Below are 22,201 nucleotides of genomic sequence, written 5' to 3' on the forward strand. Positions count from 1 at the left end.
AGAGGAGCCAGAGACAATCTTTGTGCCATCGGGCGAAAATGCGACGGACTGGACACTGCCACTGCGTCCTTCGAACGGCTTTGACACCTCCTCGCCATTCTCAACATCCCACATCCGGATCGTTTGGTCAAAGGAGCCAGAGACAATCTTTGTGCCATCGGGCGAAAATGCGACGGAGCTGACAGACTCGGTGTGTCCTTTGAAAGGCTTCGACACCTCCTCACCACTCTCAACATCCCACATCCGGATCGTGCGGTCAGAGGAGCCAGAGACAATCTTTGTGCCATCAGGCGAAAATGCAACGGACCAGACATTGTCGATGTGTCCTTCAAATGGCTTCGACACCTCCTTGCCGCTCTCGACATCCCACACCCGGATTGTGCGGTCAGTGGAGCCAGAGACAATCTTTGTGCCATCAGGCGAAAATGCAACAGAACAAATAGAGTCAGTGTGTCCTTCAAATGGCTTTGACACCTCCTCACCACTCTCAACATCCCACATCCGGAGTGTGTGCTCGATGGAGCCAGAGACAATCTTTGTGCCATCAGGCGAGAAAGCAACAGATAGCACAGGGTTTGGTATATGCAAGATCATATGCTTTCTCTTCCTACTCTCAAGTAGTTCAGCACAACATAGGAGTGTGTTTGGGAAGTGCTTCCGATACAGCTGTGTGATTTGGGAATGTGAGGGTGAGAAAGGCAGAGCAGAGATGTAAATGTGTGCAAGGCATCGGCTTATTGGCTCATTGAAGTCCATCAAAAAGGCCCTTGCATCCTCTAAGAATAGCAACAATGCTGGCATGGTCTGTGGTAAATTTCAAGATCAGAATGACCGTCTCAAACTGCATAATGAATATTGAGCTCACCTTCACCCGTAAGATTAGCTTTTGAATTCTAGCAGGACTACCAGCAACAAGGCCCAATGCACTCAGAACCTCGACCCAGTACAAGAACTTAGACTTCAGAACACTCTCCAAGCAAGGCCACAACTTTGAATCATATCCTTGCTCTGAGGCAATGGCATGCTCATTCCAAAAACGGCAAGCATAGGAAACATCATCTGGAATTGCCCTCAGTGTTTGATGTGTGTTTGGAGCCGATGAGGTCTGGACTCTGGCAACATCAAAATATAGTTGCGAGGACATTATGTCAAGACAGCCATGAGCAAGATCGAGGTGGGTCTCCACAACATTAACGAACCACGGATGTCTTCCTGATCTTTCCCGGTCGGTGAGGTAGTCTCCGAACGATGCGTGGTATGTTGTCAAGAAGCCGCGCTCATCGCGAGGAACGGACACCAAGGAGTGAATGTTTCCGACCGCTACACGGACCCGCCGTGGATTTATACGCAGCAAATTGGCCATTGAATGGACGGACAAGGTTTCAGCCACACAAATCACAGCCGAAAGACATCGCAAGAAATCCGAGCGCTCAGATGACTTAGGGGATGTATTGAGCACGGAGAGTGCACGTTCAAGGATGAATGTGTACATATTGTCTATCGGCCGAATCGCGAACGGGGAGCTGGGTAGGGCAGGATCTGTGAGTTCGTGAAGCCGTCCTTGGGGATCGTTGTCAGAGATATACTTGAGAGCAGTGGATGCAAAGATAAACAATCCGTCTGCGTGACGCGTGAGTATTTGGACCTGAGTGTCCGAGGGCCATTCGACAAGAGAGCCTCGCTCTAGATCGTTGTGAGCGGCGAGGGCGCTCAACTCGGTGCGGAGATAGAGCTCGATGTCCTTATGTATACTGTTCTCATCAACGTCTTGCAGACGAAGAGTTTTGGGGTACTCGATGGAAAGTGTATTTCGTATGTGGCGCTCGGGCCTGCTCGTGACAAGAAATTTTACTGGAAGATTAGGAGCATGCTGAAGGAGCAGACGTAGTATATTCTGTGTTGCTTTCGTGTCAGAGCACTCGTCCAAAGCGTCGACAACAAAGATCAGCATCGGTGCGGACACGCCATTGAGAGCAGCTTTGATCGGCTCCGATAGGAGTGTCATGAATTGATCGCGGATATCAAGTACGAGTTCTGCCTTAGCAGAGTTTCGTCTTTCCTGGGCATACGCAGGCCGCACAGATGCGAGATATCCCGCAAGTGAAGGGATAATCGACTTCACGTCCTCTCGCTTTTGGTCTCGTGAGCAGAAGAAGTGGCCGCCTAGAAGATCGTGACGGTGCAGCAGTCGCACAATAGATGCAGCGATGGTGCTCTTCCCAGTTCCGGCACCACCGCTGAGCCACAAGACGTGCGAGGCATCGCGTGACCTCGCCCAAGCGAGGAGATCCTGAAGAATTTCGACTCGGGTGCCAGGAAGGCACGCGTCGACATTAGGGATACCTTGGTATTTGCTGAAGTCGGCTGTGTATGCAAGTCAGTACGTACGTCGCAAAGCGTCCTGTTCGGAAATTTACCGTCATCAGCAAGCCCTTCCACACCCTAATCCATGAAGACAACAATCGGTCAGCTTCAAGATATAGACGACCGCGGAGCGGTCGGGTGCCCATCGGGCAGCGGCGAACTCACGCTTTGAATACTCTCTAGCACGCGTCTGTTGTTCATGACGACATCCAACTAAATAGCCACTCAGTGAGCGAGTCCGACAGTGACTGTAGGCACATCTGGCTCACTGTAAGTACGTCTATGGTGTTGGAGATCGTGCGAAGGGCCCGCGCGATTGTCTGAACATCGCTTTCAGCGTCAATGATACGCTTTGTAATGCCACGCTGGAGTAGACGGCGGATTTCGGCGTCCTGAGTCTCGATCGTGCTTCAAGAAGATATGTCAGAGAACGTATAGCATCAATACAGCCGACAGAGACTCACGCAGATATTTGGTCGATACGATGGTCCGGCGAGCTAAGCTTCTCATGCGAGCCCAAGCTCTTGCTCCTGTGGTCCTTGACGATCTTGAGCACTAAGTTGAGCATATCTGCGGCATCCTCAAGCTCCTCTTTCGCACCATGGACCTTCTGAAGAGGAAAGAGGAACATCAACGAGTCGCGCTCGGAACAACCGACGGTCTTGATACGCACATCAATGAGTTCAAGAACTGCCAGCAAGCCGCTGGTAGCCGTCTTCAATGGCGGGAACGCGTCTGAGAACTCCTTCACCGTACTCAAGATAGCCTTCAATGCCGAGAGCCCTTCATCGAGAGCCTTCGGGCGAGCGGGGATGTTTCGGGACTCAGAGCCCGAGTGAGGTCGTACGTCCGATGGCAGGAGTTGCAGATATGGGTTCGCAGAAGGTGCCGAGGGCGAAGGAGAGGCTGTGGGCGTGAGTCGACGGATGGTGGGGACGTGGAGTAAGGATTAGACCGTTTGTGGCGAGAGCAAAAGTTAGAGTGAGTTTATGCAACCTTGTAAGTGTGCGTTGACCCTTACCGCCATCATTGTGCTGGCCTATGCCCTATTACACCCGACAGCTCTAGTCAGCTTCCACTCAATGTCGAACTGTGAAACACGCAGCAAAAGAACAGTCTACTCACGATATGAAGCCTCTCGAGCACGTGCGTGCCGTCCATCGCCACATTCGACTATATACCCAATGAGCCAATGCGTTGGACGGACATCGCAAGCATATGCCGCTCACCGTGAGTACATCTAAGAGTTCCGAAAGGTGGCCAAGGGCCTGCGCAATCGTCTGAACATCGTTGTCAGCCTCAATGACAAGTCCTGTGACGCCATCATCCAGGAGGCGGCCGATTTCTTCACCCTGAGCCTTGATTGCACTTGTTGAAGAAACGAAGTCAGAGAGCAGGCGGGAAGGATACTATACTACCCAGGACGACGCACACAGAAAATTTCTCGTCAACCTGATCAATCAATCTACCGGTTTCATTCGAATGCGTGCTCTTGCTGTTGTGGGGCTCGAGGATCTGGATCAAACCGGCAAGCATATTGACGGCGACCTCCAACTCCTTCTTTGCACCTTTGACTTCCTAAAAACAGCAAAAAAACGAATCAGCGGGGGATTGGTAGTCTCCTACACAGACCTTTATAGTCATGACAATCGATCACTAGGGGATTGGCGAGATAGGCAGGAGATTGATAACGCACAGCGATGCGATTGAGAACGATCAGAAAGTCGGTGGCAGCCTTTTGTATGTCAGGACAGGCCTCAGAGATATTTTCCAAAGCACCAATAACTCTCTTCAATGCGGGGAGCTCCGTACTAAGAGCCAGCTCCGTACGATCTGCACTGGCAGTGGCCTGAGTTCCGAGGTTGGGAAGATGAATACCAGACTGTATGAGCTATTACGATTTGTTCGACACAGGTTGAAAATGAAAGAAAATATATGGTAGACGCAACTTGTGTGTTCGGCTCTGGGCTTGGATCACGTCCAACACAGCAGTTTAAGGAAAGAAAAAAATTTCTGGCTCTGCTAGGACCAGTGGGAGAAGGCCTGGGCACTTGGGGCATGACAGTTTGTGAAATGCAGTGAAGCGAGGTTCGTCGGGTGTTAGCAAGTTGTAGACAACAGCGACGGCTGGGTAGGAGGGCAGAGTCGATGGGTCTTATTCGATTGACGCCCAGTTGACAGATCGTGTCACACGGGTCGGCGTGGGGATGTTACTTTGGAGACAGATGATCCTCGCTTGCCCGGTTGAAATCTCGTCTACTCTGCCTTTGGGAGACTACTTAGGGGAGACTAGATAGGTGGTTCTTGGGCTCGAGGTACGCTCCTCTTTCTGTTCTTCGTCAGTGTGGCACCGGTTGTGGCCCACCGTTCTCTTCACTCACTCTCCCTCGCCCACACCAATTTCCCCACTTTTCATTCCCGATCCACAATCCAACGGCTCCCCAACCGCCCTCGACGCACTTGTCTTCGCCTACCTCCACACCCTACTGCACACGCACGACGACCTACGCATCGAAGTCGCCCGGCGCGTCAATCTTGTCACTTGGGAGCGGAGGGTGTATGAGGCTGTTAAGGGGGCTTTTGTGCGGGGGGGCGGGTCGTGAGGTATGCGGAGGGTCTGTCTATTCGTTAAGTATTGTGATACATGTTAGATGCGTCTTATGCACTCTCCTGCTTACCTCGACTCTTCATAAGTATCGGGCAAGGGGTCTGTATTTCTGATATTTCAGTTGAGCGAGAGTCTTTCTTGGTGCTTCACCGTCTCGGGCTCTCTTTTTTGTACTCGTGGAATTGGAATCTGCGAAGTGGTTTGAGCAGCACCAGACTTCTGAGAGCCTTCCTGTGCGGTAGACGACAGGGCTAACCTTCTGCCCAGGCCCCAGGCCTTCCAGAAGAAGCATTCATCATGTTTTTCCATCTCAAAGCTACGTATCCTCGTGCTTAAATGCAAATCGAATAATACAGAAAACACCATCATCTTCCCTTCCTCAGCCTGCAGTTCATATCAATCAGGATCATCGCCAGCGATAAGTTAAACCCTCGAGCTCGCCAGCATCTGAATCCGCATACTCACATCCCAAGGCCCAAGCAGTTTCTTTCGCTCCTGGGCCGCTTCTTCCAGCCTCTCTGACTGCACTAGTAGGCCACGTGTGCGACGTCTAGGTCATGCCAGATGCTCTTCCATAGGCGGCCGTGCTTTTCTAAGAGGAATCCTTCGTGGTACTCAGACGATGGGGTTTACCTTCCACGCGGGCCACACTGAAGTCCTCGAAGGCTTTTGTTAGTATAACGTTAATCAAGAATTCGAAGTGAGTACGATTTCCATCTAGATTGAAAGATACATATCCGCTCGTAGAACCCTTGTTAACATACAAATTGAGCAGTACGAAAGGGATGTCCGGATTTATCTGCGGCTAGAATCCTATCATTTCTCCTTCTTGTAGCTCAGTCTCAACAAGGATCGCATCGCCATGCAAAGCCAGTGTGCGATATACCCTCGCTAACATCCTCATACTCGAGTGCGTGTCCGCGTCCCAGATTCCAAGGAGTTTCTTCCGCTCCTGCACTACCTCTTCCAACAGGCCGCCGGCCTCTCTGAACTGCCTAAGGCTAATATGTGCGCCGGCGAGGTCGTGTATGCTCTTCCATAACGTATCGACGCTCTTGGAACCGGGAGGAGTCGTCCTCAGCCTGGCTTCTACCACCTGTGTGTATAGCAAGACGGCTTCTGCGTACACACCGTGCTGCTGATAAGTGCGTGCCAGGTCCTCCTTATTCGCTAACGTGTCCTTGTGGTCGCTACCGAGCATTCTCTCCCTCACACCTACTACTTCCGATAGGAGCCTCACGGAGTCGCCGTGCCTGCTTAAATGGACGTAGGCGGTGCCCAGGCCAGTCATACTCTCTTGGGTGTCGATGTCTTCGACACCGGGGTTCCGCTTTCTCTCCTCGACGACGTCCTCCCATAAAACTGCCGCCTCACCATAGCGATGAAGTTGGAACAACGCCCGTGCGAGACGATCCTTACTGGACAGCGTATCAACATGATCGAGGCCCAGCACCTCCATCCGCCTCGCCACGACTTCCCGTAATAATTCCACAGCCAACACACTCTGGCCGAGCTCCATATACACCGCCGCCAGGAAATGTGCGCTCCTGAGTGTGTCGACGTGGGAGATCCCGAGAACTGCCTCCCTGCCTTCAACGACCTCCTCCAGGAGCGCGGCCGCTTCTGTGTGTCGATGCAGATAGTTCGTGTATACCGCCGCCAGGGCGTGTTTTGTCCGCAGACTATCCTGATCCTTTGGGCCCAGGACCGTCACAATCTCCTCGTAGAACTTTGCCGCCAGTTCGTAGCGGTGGAGACGTCGCACGTACAGATCGGCGAGGTGTTGCTTCGTTTGGAGTGTCGCTGGATGATGCGCTCCCCATTGTTTCATGTTCGACGCGAGCACCTCCTCGTATAATTCCGCGGACTCGACGTGGCGGCCTAGCTTCGCGTATACGACCGCGAGGTGGGACGTGCTGTCCACGGTGTCGACATTATGCGGTCCTAAGGTCCTCCGTCGCAGCTGGACGACCTCCTCAAACGTGATCACAGCGTCCGTGTAGCGCCCGAGCGTCGCGTAGACGCCGGCGAGGACGTGTATAGACCGCAATGTCTCGCTATGTGTGTGACCAAGAACCCTCTTTCTCCCATCCACGACTTTGGTGATGAGCGCTAGCGCCTTGCTGCTCGCCTTGTGTTTTGCGTACGAGGTGGCGAGACGATGCATGCTGTCGAGAGTATCGATATGGTTCGCACCTAGGACTTTCTTTCTCCGTTCTACTATCCCCTCCAACAGCACTATATCCGTATCCAGACTGATGGCTGAGGACGATGGGATGTTGACAGAATTAAACCTGTCGCTGGCCGACGTCGACGCCACCTGGACCATGGTCGATATTTCGGGGTACCGCAGACCTTCAGATAACGAACCGTCAGGATAAGTCCCACAATTATTCACATAACACTTACTGAACGGTAGAGACAGAGGCCTTCCACAGAGTGTGCTCGAAGGGAGATCTCGAGTCCGGTGTCATGCTTCAGCACCTTATATTTAGCTCCCACACGGGATCGAGAACCTCAGGCCTCAAGGCTTCAAGGCTTGCGGGCCGCTTGAGGCGTATGCATGTCGCGCTTGACGGTCTGTGGAATGCTATATTCGGGAACTTGAATCTTCGTGACTGGATAAGACGGTAAAGCTAGCTTTTAATGACGAGCTTCCGAGGTCGAAAGAACAGACCAACTTCCTAGGCGGTGATCGCAAAGCGGTCAAGAATAGTGTATTGCAGGAGCAGCGGATCCGAGAGAACATGATACCAACACACCGTAGTAAAATCATAGCGACGAATGGAAGAGCAGTCTACGTAGAGGTATGAGCATCTTCGTCGCGAATAGGTAGCTATCAGTGTACACCAGTCTCACATCGCACGACTTCTAATAACAATGGTTGAGCGACACGCCACACGAATCTCATTACTCCAAGGGCGTTGACCTCGAGGCCCTCTAGTTGAGGTCATTGACTTTTTCTGCTCGATTTAGCGGATCGTTTGACCTGGTCTCCATTCGCCACCGCCACACAATCTGCTGTCTGGTTCGACTTCACCTGTGGCCCCGTCGACTCTTTGGGTTTCGAAGACCCAGCGAACCGTTTCTGCAGAGCAGCGATCATCTTCGTAAACCTGTAGAGTGGGGTGTTAGTATTCGGGCAAAACACCTGTGGCACAGGGCAAGCTGACCAGAACCAGTTGAGGAACTGGAGCACCACATTCCCTACGCCGTAGAAGAGCGCGATAAAGAATGGTATCTGGTGATGGATAGCTCTCAGGGTGTGGAAGAAGCGGTAAGACTATTCCACAGAATGCAAGTGTTAGCAGATATGACGTATAGCATGACCAAGGAGAGTGGCGAGGGAGCGAAGTGAGCGTAGCCCCAGGTCAGGCCGACGAGGAGACGTACCATTATTCCGCCGTAGACTAGTCGTGTGCCAGCAAATGTGCCGAGAAGGAATACGCCATTGATCATCTGTGCGAGGGAACCTGTATTTCCTGTCTTGTCTATGAACCTTTTCGACGTGGACATCAATGTTCAGTGTACGTGTACGTGCCCTAACATCGCGGCCTATAGCGAGCAGAAACGCCTACCAGTGGATGTTAAGGAACGGTGTACTTCTGCATAACCAAGAAGCAGGCTTGGTTAGAGATCTTTGTGTCATGGAATGAGCAAAATGAAGAATTAAACGGACATTTCCCACAAGAGGAACCGTGCGCCATAATATGCCAAGAAAGGTCTCTGTCGTAGGCTCGATTAGACTTTGAAGCTTGCCGAGAGTAAAGTTGACTTGCAAAGCTGAATAAATAGATGCCTAGACAAGCAAGAGCTATGCGGCCAAATGAGACGACGTCAGCACAGTTGCGACACCGCACGGATTGTGGCCTGACATCATCGTGCATCACTCACCGTGGACTGTGAACCCAATGTCCTCGTAGTGGATCAGGGATTCTACGCTGTCCCAGACGAAATATCTTGGCACATGGTCAACGTCAGGCCAAGATCATGTGGAGAAATTCAAGAGTGAGACGCACCCGCTAGAAATGGCGTATAACTTTGCGACGCTATCGTCCCATCCAAACGCGCGGTCATGGTCCAATGCCGGGACATCGAGAGATCTAAAGGCTATCGGGACAACAAGAAGAGAATGGAACATAGACACGACATGGGTAGTCCTGCGCCAGTCGAGAGGATATAATATTGTATTTTGCGAAATGTCCGGTACGACCATAGGCGTAGAAAGTCATGGAAAAATATAAAAAGATGAGCCACGAACTAGAGTGTTGGAGATGAGGACAAGCTGACCACCCATTCTTCGCCCTCCCATTCAGTTTCTCCCACTCGTCCTTCCCAACAATCTTTCGACAGAGGGCCGGTGCCAATCCATACTGGATAGCCGTCCAAGAAACATAGGACAGCAAAAGAGTGCCTATATGAGGTTGAAGCCGCGGCACTGCTAACCAGTGTACTATATCCATGGTCTAGACGAACCTTGGGCAGGGGATATAGCGAGACCTACAGCCGATGATGGAAGAAGGTGCGTAAGACGCGTTTATGCACGTCGGCCTCATGATGCAGCCGGTTCAAGGCGCGTGAGAACATATCCGACGCGTCGAGGTTTGTTGGATTGTGGCGTAAATGATATCTCTTTCCTTCCGACCACCACTACCATCGCCATACTCTGCCAGGAATATTCTTTCGGATGTTACGGAGATTGTCTTTGAATCCATTTTACATCAGTACTCTTGAGGCGAACTCTCGCTCAGTGCTTGGTCTAAGCCGTCGGGAGTACGATGTGGCTCGTCGGGGCCCTCAGTGGCCCTGGCCGCTACCGTCACGAAACTATGCAGTAGGTTGAACTATTTTTTATGCGTGGTGTTTGTGCGTTTGCAGGGTGTACAGCCAGAGTGTCGGGGTCAAATTCTATAGGGCATAACATCATAAGAGCCCTGGCTGTACCCTTGTACCCTCAGATCGGGCTTCGTGGCAACCACTCATGAGTATTGTTGACTTACCTGCCGATGACTTATCTTACTCTCCAACAGATGCAAAGTTTTGTGAAACCCACCGACTGTGTGGGGGAAACGAATGGACGTACTTCAAGGAAACCTAGAGGCCTGCGTATCATCCACACGCTGGATCCCACTCGCTTGGAGCAAGCTTGGAGTCTTCCGACTTCCATGACATCTCTGGCTTGTCGTGGCCAACTTACCGCGCCGGTTCACATGACCACTCCTCCGCCAAAGTCATGCGCTCGACAATTTTCTACACCCGCACGCCCTCTCACACCACCGTACCTTTTCCTGCTGGGACACACGGCTTTCTATACCACGGATCCAAGACGTCAGTTTCACGCGCTGATTCCACCGATGCTGACCACAACACAAAGCACGTCGGACAAGTCCGCTTTCGGATAACTCCTTCCAGCGATCCAACGACCTTCGCAAACGGAAAAGATCTTCAACTGCCCACTGGTCTTCCATGGCTTACTTACATCCAAGGGCACCGTCGTCGGTCTGCTTCACAAGGCTGTCTGTGGGAGCTCTTGGTCCGAGATGGTTACATTTTCGAAACCGGTGCTGGCAACTACCGTGATAGAAAGCGAACAAAAAGAGGAACCATCTTCCATCGGTTCGGCCAGCCCTTCCTTTACAATTTCTCCCATCACATGGTGGGGTGGACTGTTGCGTCGGAGAGCCAAGGAGGGAAGAGGGTCAGAGTGCACGCTAGAAATCCACTACGACCCGTCAAGATAGACGGTAGCCCGGTGGTTTACACAGGTACGCACATCTAGCCCTTAGCTCATGATCTTCTCGCGAACCGTCTACGACTTATCTGTTTGAAATCCTACTGACTCTTTTGATAAATCCTCTTATCATCTAGGCACTGCGCTTTGTTGTCTCGAAAAGGTCGGCAAAGGCACCGAACGTGTTGTCACAATTCGCATTCTGAAGATCGTAGATCCTGTAAAGCAAGTTTTGGCTGACGTACCCTTGATGAGAAGTTGGCTGCCAGACAGGCCAGTCGAAGGAGAATTTCTCCCATCGTCGAGACCGGGCCGCAAATGGCTATACAACGTGGACAAGCGATGTGGTGGGGTAGCGCAATCTTTGGCCTTGCTGTTCGAGAATGAAAGATTGAGGGCCGATAACCTAGACTCTGCCCCATGACTCCTGGGCCGTTTTAGTTGTAAGTCATCTCGACAGCCCACCTAGATATCGATCCTGACCGACAATATATAGTACTCTCAGATGAGCGTAAGCAGCACATCGAGGGTTCTCCACGGTGTTTCAGGTTTTGAAAGGTATGACTATATGTCGCTACACTTCCTTCCTCCTTTGGTGTCATTATCGAACTCAACGTCATATCTCAAAAAATTCTCAGACATTTGCTATTCCTTGTATTTGGTGGTACGCATACAAAAAAACCCTCCTTAAGCGCGTCGCCTCCTTTGACGGAGATTGTCTCGGGCAATGTCTCGGAGAGAGAAAAAATGAAAATATCGAGCCATCCGGTCTCAGACCAGCATACCCGAGACAGCACGACAATCTGCCCTGGATCTCTAGGCACATACCTTTGGTTCCCCGCCTATAGGCTCCAGTCTGCCGCATGCCCATTCGCCTTTTCCGATCTTATTAACTGAAATAACCATAAGCATTCACCAGCGGAAAAGCTTAGGGCAATGATGATATATCATAGCGTGACCGTGCTGGCGTCGCCATACGCATCGGGTGAGTAACCATCCTTCCTTGCCGAACTGGCCTGACCCGAGACACAGTTTGCGGAGGAAACGAAAAGAGCGGGCATGTTTCACGGCTTGTGTCACAACCATGTCCGTCTGCCGAACGAGCACTTCCCACTGTGTGTGTTCCACTGATTTCGGATGTGGTGACTGCCTTTTTTTCTGCCTTCACCTCGCTTCGGCCAATGTCTCATTTCATTGCGCCGTTCCGCCGAATAACTTGACTGCTCAATTTTTTTTCATGTAAGTCAACCACTTGAACACGGGGAGCGGCAGACTCGAACCTGTGCAGCGTGAACCTATATAAGGGGCTTCACTTCGAGTTAGAAACCCCCATCTAACTCTTTCACCAACGTCGTTCATCTTCCATAAAGACTCACACCACTGCTCGTCCACTTCAGCAGTTCCCCCCTCTTTCACACCCTCTCCACGCCCTCTACAACCTTTCGTCGCTTCTACTATGCCTCACCACTCCAAAGCTCCATCTTCCAGCGAGCTTCTCGGCTCAGTTGTAGGCGACACTTACATCCTGGTCGACCTCATCGGTCGCGGCTCCTTCGGCTCTGTCTTCCGCGCCATCGACACCTCCACTCCAGAGCGCACCGAAGTCGCCGTCAAAGCTCTTCACAGAGCCGAACCTGGTACTCCTCAATGGAACCGCCAAGTCCTCGAGTGCCACGCGCACTATAAATGCACAGATCACCCCAACGTCCTCCCCATGCGCAACATCGTCCTTGATGACAAGTATATCTTCGTCGTTCTCGAGTTGTGCGTCGGTGGCGACCTCGGAAATTTCATCGGCAACAGAAAGTTCGTGTGGCGGAACGATGAGTGGGTCAGGAGTGTATTCTTGCAGATGATCGATGCGGTGGAGTCGTGTCACGAGAAGAACGTCTATCATTGCGATTTGAAGCCGGCGAATGTTCTTTGTTCGGAGGACGGGAGTCAGGTGTTTATTTCCGACTTTGGGCTGGCGTTGTTGAGTGAAGAGTCGATGTCGGGCTCTGGAGGAGGAACGTATTCATATATGGCGCCGGGTTCGTAGATCTTCTCCCCTCCTTTCATCCAGACGCATGCTGACTTTCACTCCAGAGGCCATCGGTTCAGATAAAAAGTCCAGCCCCTACGCCAACTCGGGCAACGACATCTGGTCTTTAGGAATAATTTTAATCAACCTCTGTTAGTCTTGACTGTTATCCTCCTACGTCTCTTCGTGATTCTGAATAGTCTTGCGTTCGCCTCTATAGGTACCGCACACTGCCCCTGGACGTATGCTATCCCAGAAGACGCCGCCTACATCGACTTCGTAGACAATGCCACCTCGATTTATCGCAACCTCCCCATCTCCAAAGCCCTCGCCGCCTTTCTCCTCGACATCCTCGATCCAAACCCCGCCACCCGTCTCACACTCAACGACATGCGTCGCACGGTGAAGACCATCGACACTTTTTTCCCGACCGACGAGGAGCTCGCACTTGCACCACAGAAGATCAGGGACTTGGTCCTGCCGTACGTCGAGGGCAACGGGGATGCTTTACCAGCACCGCGGATCCCAAACGTATCGACGACGTGGGAGGAAGGGATCGCTCAGAAGATGCTCGCAGGGCCGGACCATCGGTTAGACAAGTACCACCCTCGCCACGGGTCATCCTCGAGATCTTCGCTCTGGTCGGACGAGATGGGCGACTCATCAGACGAAGGCGACAACGTTAGCCGCTCGATGTACTCGTCTTCATCCTCTCGTTACCAACCTCGTCGCGTCGTCAATCCCGACTCTCACCAATCTGGGTCCGATTCATCGGAACCGAGGCTCCAGCGCGAGCAGAGGTCGGTGTCGCCGGAGAGTGAGGGGGGGCCTAGGACGCCGGTTCCTCCTCCGATGAATCTTGCGGGACCGATACAGACGCAGAGTTCGCATAGGACGAAAGTGGATGGGGAGGATGAGGAGGGGGAGGATGAGAGCTGGGTACTCGATGTCACAGGTGGGTTGGAGGAGATGGCCCATGTTGTGAGGGCGTTCCCGGCTGTGGCGATCTCGCAGTCTAGTTGAGTGGCGTAGGATGATGACACTGTGCGCCTTGCTGTTGGACTTTGGTCGTGGATTTGCATTTGCCTATTATACCCCGTCTGGTTACTTGACCTGCATCGGAATGGACTATTGAATACGTCGGACAATGTGATCGATATTGCTATTGTTTTAGCTTGTATTTATACTAGCTTCTGGTCCTGGATTGACGCTTGCCTTATTTTACCCTTACATGCATCGCTCGCTCGTTCGTACTTAGCACACTCACACGTAGTCATTAGATGTTTAAAGAGATTTCAATTATTGCTGTACATGAAATATGTGCGTTCGAACCAGTCCTCCTTGCAAATAGATACTCGTACACCTTTACACCCCGCCGCGAAAATCCAGAGAATGAAATAAAACTTCGCTGTCTTCCTCATCAACCCACTGCCGCTTCCGCTTCAAAACCCGGTATCCGCAAAAGCATATCTCCAGCTCTCAAACGATGGCTGAGACGAAGAGATTGAGGAGATCCAGGCGAAACTCGGCGAAAACTTGGCGAGTCTCGAGGAGACAGACGACACAGCCTGTCCGAGCTTACCACGAGGCTGCATTCTTGGTCCCGTGGTGACTGCGTTACGAAGAACATTTGGGGTGCTTTAGATCAGTATTCAAGCGTTGATTAACCTCGAAGAGGTGGCAAGCGGAGGAAATGGTACGCACAGTTGGAAGAAGGCGACGAGCCATGGTGCGGTGAGACCGAGACCGAGGAAGGTCAGGGCCTTAACCTTGAGAGCAGTTTTTGAAGAACCGTTCTCGGGCATCTTGAATGGGACGGGCTAAAGGGAAGGAAGCATCGTCAATATTACTCCTTCGAAGAGAAAGTTGAAGAGCACGTACACCAGTGTGGATCGTCCGAAGAGTGGGTGATGCGAAGCGACTCGACCGGAGGATGGAAGAGCGCATGAGAGTACGTTGAGCACCGACGAAAGACATGATAGATGATGTGATGGGTGGGTGAGTTGAGTGCTTAAGTGAGGTAGTCGGTTGGGTAGATGATAATGTGAGTGCGAGTGGTAGAACGCTGTGAAGCTGATGTATGTGTTGTTGGTGGTGACATCCCCGAGCTGGATCCGCTCGCCTTTATACCGTCACGAGCCCTAGGAGACATAGCGCACAATGGGACGAAACGGACTCGCATAACAAGCGACGATAGCAGCACAGCAGCAACTGACACCAGCGAGCTCCGAGTCTTACCGTGAAATTCGTCGACAAAAGCAAGCAGAATGATGGACGAGACGACGAAAGAGGCTCAGCAGACGCAGATGGACTCCAGCTGGACTTGACGAGACGGGGCCCAGGATGGGTCTGTGGCGCCTTCGACCCGCCTGGAAGGAAGAACGTCTGGCCGCTAGAGTCTGGCCCACGCTTCCCTTCAGCACGGCTAACGGGCACTACAATTGATCTCTTAGATCACTACAAATTCCTCCTAATGAAACCCCACGTATTCGCTGAACTCGGCGAATCTCGGGGCCACGAGGCTACCGCTTTGGACGATATCGATTGTCCGTGGCGTTGAGTCTCACAATGTCCACGCAATTCTGCGCGGCCCGTGAGATCCGCCGAGTCAATTTGGTGTTCCGGGACAAGGTCCAGAGGGGCTCTGGTTCACCGTCCAGAACGTCGTCGGCGCGTCGAGACAAACGCCACAGCACCCATTGGCGCCCACATCAGTAGTGTCAATTGCAAATTGTATAGCACGTGCTTTCCCTCTCCTTACAATGCCTCCCCAGAGCGATAATATAATTCAGCGTCCTCGCTAAAGGGGGCGAATGCGCGACTCGCTATATACCCTACACGCTTCATGTCGTCGGCTACTCCCTAGCTGTCTTCGAGCTGGTGCCTCTTACTTCCATTCCTGACAGGAGTCTCTGCGCTTATGCGGCGCCGCCTTGCTTCCTCCTACAACAGACAGACGTCGTCAGCATCATCGCCCGAATGACCTTCAAGCAGAATACGTACAGCTGGTAGAAGGACATGCCCACGGGGATGGACATCCCAACGGTAAGAAAGACACCCGTCTTGACTGCCATTGAGCCCTTCGACGTCGCATCGGTCGCGGGGTGCTTGAACGGCATATGCTGTTCATGGATGGTGAGCAGAGTCATTCATAGATAGAATCAGCATCGTTGCTTGCATGTATAGTATGGGGCATCGGATTGAGAAATCGAACACGACGTACCCTGTATTCACCGTGGGCACCACGAGCAGGCGCCGCCACACGAGTCCGGGCGATGTTCTGGCGCAACACAGCGCGATGAGCTTGGATGAGAGACATGGTTCAACGTTCAAAGATGTTAGAGAGGGTGGAGGTGGGTAGTTCAGTGGGTGACGACGCAGACAGGGGGGTTAGGTTGACCGTGAGATGACGAAGGCGAGGGTTTGTATAGGCGGACTGCGTGAGAGCGCTGAGGTTGCTCAGCTGATGAGCAAAGGGAGGTCACTTGCTCGCGGTCGTAATTTCGTCTACGAACGAAGTCCTTCTTCGTGTGAGTGCGGAACTGTCCACAAGACCGCCTTGTCTCGCTGCAAGAGGTAATCGCGATGGTTGTTAAGGATGTTGCGATGCTCATGCCACACGCCACAGGAGAGCATTGCAGCTCAATCGCCGCGTGAATACCTCTGCACTTCTCTGCACTGTCGCAGCTGCTTGTAAAGTAGTCAAAAATCAACATCATTCAGTTGAATCATCCCACATAACCGTTTGAGGTTCACAACCTGGTCTCTGAACTGCGCTGTCCACTCTATGCGGAGTCAGAGGCGGCCCCTCCGTGCATACACAACGGATGACTGGAGAGAGCGGAGCGCGACTAACATCGAGATGTCATCTGAATACCGTAACATTATCCAAGAGAGAAAAAAGCATGCTATGAGTATGTATGTATGGAGCCGTACCATCACCACTCGTGAACGTCCGAATGTCATGCGAGCCAGCAGGGAGAGAAGCAATTGCACGTCTAGGAATGCTATCAACATATTTGAGCCTCGAAAGTTCAGCAGTCAGGACGGCGGTCGGGCTATTCAAGCAAGGGTATAGTGTGAGTCATGCCTATTCTTGTGATGATTCACTGCGTCTTGTCTGAGGTGGGTTCGACTGCTGCTAGAACTGTGAAGATGGTGATATATCTCTGTTCGACGATTTTGCTCGGCGAAGAACTCGAGAGAAACACAGACTTTTCTATAGGTCAGAGGATACCTCTGCAAGGAGCCCTTCACCAGTATATTTGGCACGAAATACTGCTGGTCACCGAGGAAGAAGGTCGATGACAAGGACGGTTATTAGTTGCCCTCTGAGTCCAAGTACAACAGGAGACAAGTAGGGTCAACTATAGCGAAGGTGATAGCACAGCGTTGCGATACGTAGTAAGAAGGGCTTCCTTTCCAAGCTGAACGTGAACGTTGAGCTCCAGACGTTTCGAGGAAGCAAGCACTGCAGAATCCAGATGGACGTTCGAAGAGAGAAAGAACGAACAAGTTTGGCGCCACAGTTTCCATCGCGAAATTCGAACGCCTCGGGCGCCCCGGAAGTCGGCCGGCCGCGTCTGGGTGACGACCCGCCGGGATTCTGTCCCCCTCTTTCTCTCCTGAGCGCCCCCACCACCAGCGAGCACGGCTCTCTTCCTCTCTCTATTCTCCATCCTCTCCCCCAACACGGACGTTCTGTTGCTCTTGGTTTCTTGAAGGTTTCTTTGAGAAGGAGTTTTTACTGGCTTCTTTCTGTGAGTGAATACCTACTTGCCTAGTTGTCGGCGGTGATGGTGCGGCGGGAAAGGACAGGAGTCGCGACGCGAGGATGGTTAATGGGGATGTTGTAGAGCGCGTTCTTACTGACGGCGTATGTTTCTATTATGCTTATTTTGTAGCAGAAACACGATTTCCTTCTTCCACCCCCCGTCGTTCCTTGACTCGCCTTTCCTTCCTTCGTCTTCTTTGAGCCGAGCGTCACCCGTCACCGACACCGCCCGCCCTCACCGCAAGTCGACTCACCTTTCCAACGCCACACCACCAATCACCTCGATTGAAAGACGTCAAAGATGAGCGCACGCCCGCATAAGCAGTCCATGTCTGAACTGAAGTTGAGGAGGTTGGCGGAGCACAACCAGAGGTTGAAGGATGACCTTTCGAGGCCGAGGATCAGGGTCAGTGAGGCCAGCGCGAGGTATGCACCCTATTCTTTGCCTTGAGAAGTGGAAAGGAGATGGTCTCACTCACGGGTGTGTTATGCGAATAGTTTGATTCGGTATTGCAAGACGACGAAGGACTTACTCGTGCGTATTCTTGGCATATCCTTCATTCAATCATCTCGTCGTCTTCGTCTGTTCCGGCACGGTTCCCCGTGCTAATTATGGTTGTTGATCCTGGAATAGGTTCCGTCTGTCTGGGGTCCAGTGGGCAAAGGCGAAGATCCTTACGCTCCTCCCGCCCAGGGCTGCGCATGCGTCGTGATGTGAAAGCGCCCCCGAGATTCACCGCCAACCCGCGGCCCGACCTATCGACATTCCCTCTCTCCAAGCTCGCACAAGTGACATATGAGACGTATAAGAGGAAAAGAACATAAAGCATTCCGTAATCTACTTCCTTCGACCCCGACATCCATATCTCGGACCAAGACAACAATAAATAAAACCAACAAACACGCACCACATTCATTATTCGCTTTCGCTCTTTGAAGTTTGCACTCGTCCGCTCCCGACCCCGCTTGTACCCCGTTATCCCGCTTTCGACGCGTTCCCCCTTCTTCATCTCCCCACTCTTCTCCACGCATTCTCGTCTTTCCAGCCTTGACCCCTTCCCCCGGTTTCGATGCGAGGTATCTGCTTCTCTGAGCCCATTTCCATATGTACAGAAACCTCCACCTCCATGCGCTATCTTTCGAGTATACCTTCTCATTCAGTTTCACTCATCTCGTTTCCATCCATCCTGGACCCCTTACCTCCGTTGCACGGACAGCGACCCGCCCGAGTCTACATACAGTGTCAGTTACAATGTATAGTGGTAGCTTGTCACTGACTCCGTCTCCTCGTACACATCACACCTTCGCGTCCGTTCGTTTTCTAACGTTTTGGCTTTCTCTGTGGCGTACCCCCTTTTCGTATTTCAGTATGTTATCGCACTCGTGGAATCGGAATTTCATCAGCTTTCGTTTGGTTGTTGAGTTCTCTCATTTCTGTGGCCTACTCGTCCTCTATAACTGTCATCGTCGAGTTCCCCGGCCTCGCAAAGCAGAGCAAATGCGGATGTTCCTGAATTTCGCCCAAGTCACGCCTCCGCCTCTCGGAGGCAGCCGACACCACGCCGCTCTCACGCAGGGCCCGGCCGGGTCGCCGCCGCCGTCGCCGTCGCATCAACCGGTCGACGGTCGCGCCAGCCATTTCGAGAGCTTCCATCGCACCCTTTCCCTCTTCCTTTCCCTCCGCTTCTCTCTTCGCCGTCGTCGCCGTCACCGTCGTTCGTCGTTCTATTCCTTCGTCGTTGTCATCGCCGTCGTTGGAAGAACTGTTTATTATTGGAGCTTAAATCCATACGTCGTTCTGTGGGTTGTAGAAAGTTTCGAGGTGGGTGAGCGTCCGTCCGTATCCATGTTGGCTCTCCTCTCGTGCGGGCTTTCGTTCGTCCCTGTTACGTCTTTTAGATGGGTTTGCTTGGATGGGTGCGGCTCTGTTTTGGGCCTCCAGGAGGTACCGCTGTGACCGAGGGTGGCTTGGATATCCTACACGACTCAGTTAGGAGTAGGAGAAGATAGCGAATCGCATGGGACAGACGAACGAGACGGGCGCTAGCTTGGTTTTTCTGAGCATCACTGACTAACATACTTTACTTTCTTCCATAACAGCACTCAACTTCACTCGCCTCTCCCTTACCCTCGTTCTCTCCGCTAGGCCGCCTTAAGCCCACCTACCTCGTACGTTTCCCGCCTCCTAATCCTAAGAACTGGAGCATGATTCTTACACATCCTCATTCTCGCAATCTGATCCGTCCTGATTCGTCTGACCTCCTCACCACCGCCTCCTTTTGACGAACGATCTCGATTATCCGTGCTCGCTCTCGATTTCGGCGCCGTCGGACCATGACTCAACAGCCACCAAAAACTCAAACCCTTCCTTCCTTCCAGGACCCACTCTACATATACCGCCATGTCTTCCCGTCCGAAACAATCCATGTCCGAGCTCAAGCTTCGTCGGCTTTTGGAGCATAACCAGCGTTTGAGGGAGGATCTGGGGAGGCCTCGTATACGTGTGAGCGAGGCAAGCGCTAGCTTGATTAGGTATTGCAAAACGACGAAGGACCATTTGGTGCGTCAATTTTCCATTTTCGTATTCTCCTGTCTTCTTGTTTTGCCTTTTGCCTTCCGCATCCTATTTTTCTATGGGATGACCTGCTTCCACCTAGTCCGTGTGTGGCTGTTCCGCCGATTGGTGTTTTTCGCCGGTGGCTGCGTCATGCACGGGTATGAATCGGCTGCGAGAAGGGGGAGGAGTGGCGCTGTGTGAAGAACGGAATGTAGTGGGAGGCGTGGTGATGGGCGCTCGCGCTCGCGCTGTGCTTGCGCTTTTCCGACTAATTATTTATGTCGATGGGACTGCTGATAGCGGCGACATCCGTCTTGTTTTACATATTCTTTCTAACTTCCATCCTTCCATCCTTGTCTTATTTCGACCTCTATGTCACATCATGTCTCGTTTCACATCGCCTTGAGTCTTCTCGGCTGACTATTCTCGGTTGTTACATGTATAGGTGCCATCTGTATGGGGTCCAGTCGGCAAGAACGAGGACCCGTACGCACCTCAACAGACCGGAGGATGCTGTCTCGTCCAATAAACTAGCAGCCCACCGTCCTTCTCGTCTTCTTCTTCTCTTGCACTCGGCCCACCACCCCACATACCTGTCTTACCCTGTGCATCTTTCTTCCTCGCTTCCTTTTTTATGGTCTCTTCCCGCGTCCGTCTTGCTGCTGCTCTGCCCGTTAACATGTCTGATTTTGGTTTCGTCGTCTTCCCTGTCTCATCCTGTCCTGTCCTGTCCTTATTGATTTTTTTCTCTATTTTCCCCTGTTCAAACTTTCAACCTTTATCTTCCTCTTTTTATGAGTTCCGTTAGGTTGTTCTTGAAGCATACATACATACGTCCGTTCCTTGCCTTTTCTTTTTTCTTTTTTCTCTTATCAAATATCATCCTTTTCACCGCACACTCACACCCGCGCTCGCCGCCTGGCCCATCCACCTCCATAACCGCCTACCTAGCCACGCCACGCCATTTCCCATCTCACCGCACCCGCACCCGTCGAACGATAGTCCCCGCACCATCTCCGTGTCCTATCTGACCCTACCTCGCAAGAAGGTGAAGGTGAAGGTCTCGCCGCTGCTTTTTTTCTATTTTTCTTTCCTTCTTTGTGTCTTTTTTGTGTTTCTAGGAATAAAATCTATCTATGTTTAGTGTTTTTCTTCCCTTTTCTTTTCCGCTTCTTTTTTATTCTCGTGACTTTTTATCTTTTTATCGTTTGCGCGTTTCTTCAACATCACCAACCAGTTCAAAGCGTTCGTCGGGCTGTTCCTGTTCCGTACATACGTGCGACCGGTCGCGAATTTCAGGTTGCTTTTTTGAACTTATCGGTTTATCGCATGGATGGATGGGTTGGCAAGTTGGCGGATTGATGGGGGTGTGCAGATGGACGGTTCACTTTTCTTCGGGCGGTTGGCGGTTAGCGCTTGTCCGTGTCCAGGTGTCGTTCAGATGTGGTGCGGTGTGCGCTGTGTGGCGTAGCGGTTGGGCTTGGGCTACAGTATGTTATGGTTATGGAACCCTTTATTTCTTTGGTGCTTCGTGCTCGTGGCTCAAATCTCAGACCTTCGAATTCGTGGGTAGGTCCAGGTATGGCGTGGTCCAAACAACAGCCGGCGACATGGGAGAGCGCTATTATGGTCCAGGGATGGGTACCGTTTCGGATCAGCGTGTCGACATCGTTCTGAGTTCTAACGTTCCACCTTCTGGCGCATGGGCAGCTGAGTTAGGAGGCAAGGGAAGCCAAGGATTCAGGCGTTCGACCGGGTCGGGGACGTCGGCTGTTGGTGTGATGTGGTTTTCGCAGGGGGAGGATCTTTGCTAGGTAAAAATAGAACGAGGATGAGGCAGAGGAGATAAGAATAGAATGGGAAGGACGATCGCCTGTTTGAGCAAACTGTGTACCCAGAGTAGGCACGGCGTTTCTTGAGAATCATGTTGGTTTTTGTGGGTCCAATGTGTATTCTGCTCAAATGTCAGGCGTATGAGTTGTACTAAGAGAGAGAAGACTGAGATATGGCAAGTACTGTAGCACTTGCGCCCGAAGTAGTTATGGTCGTGGGTAGTCAGGATGATCTCGAACACAAGTTCATCCAGGAACCCAAGTAGTGCAGGCGCGACTCGGATCTTGGTACGATGATCATTGATTCAGATC

At 52.0% G+C, this 22,201-nt stretch overlaps 9 protein-coding genes across 9 annotated transcripts in view; 4 read left to right on the plus strand and 5 right to left on the minus strand.

Moving 5' to 3' along the window:
- The window catches only part of STEHIDRAFT_91984 (WD40 repeat-like protein), a gene marked incomplete at its 3' end in the record, with an annotated part of 6,278 nt that extends 2,134 nt beyond the window's left edge, over nucleotides 1-4,144 (minus strand). Inside the window, exons 1-12 of the mRNA XM_007300691.1 lie at nucleotides 4,061-4,144; nucleotides 3,797-3,942; nucleotides 3,594-3,732; nucleotides 3,490-3,537; nucleotides 3,386-3,410; nucleotides 3,038-3,270; nucleotides 2,829-2,974; nucleotides 2,634-2,772; nucleotides 2,530-2,577; nucleotides 2,418-2,442; nucleotides 833-2,364; nucleotides 88-774 (exon numbers count right to left, since the gene is read on the minus strand). Of these exons, the coding sequence (XP_007300753.1) occupies nucleotides 88-774; nucleotides 833-2,364; nucleotides 2,418-2,442; nucleotides 2,530-2,577; nucleotides 2,634-2,772; nucleotides 2,829-2,974; nucleotides 3,038-3,270; nucleotides 3,386-3,410; nucleotides 3,490-3,537; nucleotides 3,594-3,732; nucleotides 3,797-3,900 (3,126 nt within the window). The 5' untranslated portion in view covers nucleotides 3,901-3,942; nucleotides 4,061-4,144. The remainder of the gene's footprint in view (nucleotides 1-87; nucleotides 775-832; nucleotides 2,365-2,417; nucleotides 2,443-2,529; nucleotides 2,578-2,633; nucleotides 2,773-2,828; nucleotides 2,975-3,037; nucleotides 3,271-3,385; nucleotides 3,411-3,489; nucleotides 3,538-3,593; nucleotides 3,733-3,796; nucleotides 3,943-4,060) is intronic.
- A 1,633-nt stretch (nucleotides 4,145-5,777) lies between these two features.
- Nucleotides 5,778-7,301, minus strand: STEHIDRAFT_51274 (TPR-like protein; the record flags this gene model as incomplete). Its single annotated transcript, XM_007300395.1, has 2 exons — nucleotides 5,778-6,572; nucleotides 6,819-7,301. 2 exons carry the CDS (start codon nucleotides 7,299-7,301, stop codon nucleotides 5,778-5,780), a joined length of 1,278 nt encoding a protein of 425 aa, XP_007300457.1.
- Nucleotides 7,302-7,663: 362 nt separating this feature from the next.
- STEHIDRAFT_144909 (DUF887-domain-containing protein) lies at nucleotides 7,664-9,531 on the minus strand. Its single transcript, XM_007300692.1, has 9 exons — nucleotides 9,263-9,531; nucleotides 8,992-9,132; nucleotides 8,867-8,931; nucleotides 8,752-8,786; nucleotides 8,652-8,698; nucleotides 8,551-8,577; nucleotides 8,366-8,471; nucleotides 8,146-8,255; nucleotides 7,664-8,088 (listed from the first exon to the last, which is right to left on the minus strand). The coding sequence occupies exons 1-9, from the start codon at nucleotides 9,433-9,435 to the stop codon at nucleotides 7,923-7,925; spliced, it is 870 nt and encodes a 289-aa protein (XP_007300754.1). The 5' UTR covers nucleotides 9,436-9,531; the 3' UTR covers nucleotides 7,664-7,922.
- A 447-nt stretch (nucleotides 9,532-9,978) lies between these two features.
- On the plus strand, nucleotides 9,979-11,942 carry STEHIDRAFT_137333 (uncharacterized protein; the record flags this gene model as incomplete). The annotated part of the gene is made up of 6 exons (XM_007300693.1): nucleotides 9,979-10,300; nucleotides 10,459-10,737; nucleotides 10,841-11,146; nucleotides 11,200-11,261; nucleotides 11,342-11,688; nucleotides 11,736-11,942. The coding sequence occupies 3 exons, from the start codon at nucleotides 9,979-9,981 to the stop codon at nucleotides 11,125-11,127; spliced, it is 888 nt and encodes a 295-aa protein (XP_007300755.1). The 3' UTR covers nucleotides 11,128-11,146; nucleotides 11,200-11,261; nucleotides 11,342-11,688; nucleotides 11,736-11,942.
- Nucleotides 11,943-12,159: 217 nt separating this feature from the next.
- Nucleotides 12,160-13,149, plus strand: STEHIDRAFT_51466 (kinase-like protein; the record flags this gene model as incomplete). The annotated part of the gene is made up of 3 exons (XM_007300409.1): nucleotides 12,160-12,736; nucleotides 12,792-12,878; nucleotides 12,947-13,149. Coding segments are annotated over 3 exons (867 nt in total), but the record flags the coding sequence as incomplete, so codon positions are not given.
- Nucleotides 13,150-14,168: 1,019 nt separating this feature from the next.
- On the minus strand, nucleotides 14,169-14,822 carry STEHIDRAFT_165975 (uncharacterized protein; the record flags this gene model as incomplete). Its single annotated transcript, XM_007300694.1, has 3 exons — nucleotides 14,608-14,822; nucleotides 14,431-14,546; nucleotides 14,169-14,364 (listed from the first exon to the last, which is right to left on the minus strand). Exons 1-3 carry the CDS (start codon nucleotides 14,701-14,703, stop codon nucleotides 14,169-14,171), a joined length of 408 nt encoding a protein of 135 aa, XP_007300756.1. The 5' UTR covers nucleotides 14,704-14,822.
- Nucleotides 14,823-15,399: 577 nt separating this feature from the next.
- STEHIDRAFT_137336 (uncharacterized protein) lies at nucleotides 15,400-16,232 on the minus strand. Its single transcript, XM_007300695.1, has 3 exons — nucleotides 15,950-16,232; nucleotides 15,730-15,848; nucleotides 15,400-15,669 (listed from the first exon to the last, which is right to left on the minus strand). The coding sequence occupies exons 1-3, from the start codon at nucleotides 16,043-16,045 to the stop codon at nucleotides 15,645-15,647; spliced, it is 240 nt and encodes a 79-aa protein (XP_007300757.1). The 5' UTR covers nucleotides 16,046-16,232; the 3' UTR covers nucleotides 15,400-15,644.
- A 1,128-nt stretch (nucleotides 16,233-17,360) lies between these two features.
- On the plus strand, nucleotides 17,361-18,901 carry STEHIDRAFT_118767 (G-protein gamma subunit). Its single transcript, XM_007300696.1, has 4 exons — nucleotides 17,361-17,486; nucleotides 17,631-17,926; nucleotides 17,999-18,035; nucleotides 18,135-18,901. The coding sequence occupies exons 2-4, from the start codon at nucleotides 17,802-17,804 to the stop codon at nucleotides 18,216-18,218; spliced, it is 246 nt and encodes an 81-aa protein (XP_007300758.1). The 5' UTR covers nucleotides 17,361-17,486; nucleotides 17,631-17,801; the 3' UTR covers nucleotides 18,219-18,901.
- Nucleotides 18,902-19,154: 253 nt separating this feature from the next.
- Nucleotides 19,155-21,988, plus strand: STEHIDRAFT_118768 (G-protein gamma subunit). Its single transcript, XM_007300697.1, has 4 exons — nucleotides 19,155-19,322; nucleotides 19,601-19,669; nucleotides 19,847-20,060; nucleotides 20,503-21,988. Exons 3-4 carry the CDS (start codon nucleotides 19,902-19,904, stop codon nucleotides 20,584-20,586), a joined length of 243 nt encoding a protein of 80 aa, XP_007300759.1. The 5' UTR covers nucleotides 19,155-19,322; nucleotides 19,601-19,669; nucleotides 19,847-19,901; the 3' UTR covers nucleotides 20,587-21,988.
- Nucleotides 21,989-22,201: the final 213 nt, after the last annotated feature.

The sequence above is a fragment of the Stereum hirsutum genome (genome assembly GCF_000264905.1).
Source record: "Stereum hirsutum FP-91666 SS1 unplaced genomic scaffold STEHIscaffold_3, whole genome shotgun sequence".
Lineage (NCBI taxonomy): Eukaryota > Fungi > Basidiomycota > Agaricomycetes > Russulales > Stereaceae > Stereum > Stereum hirsutum.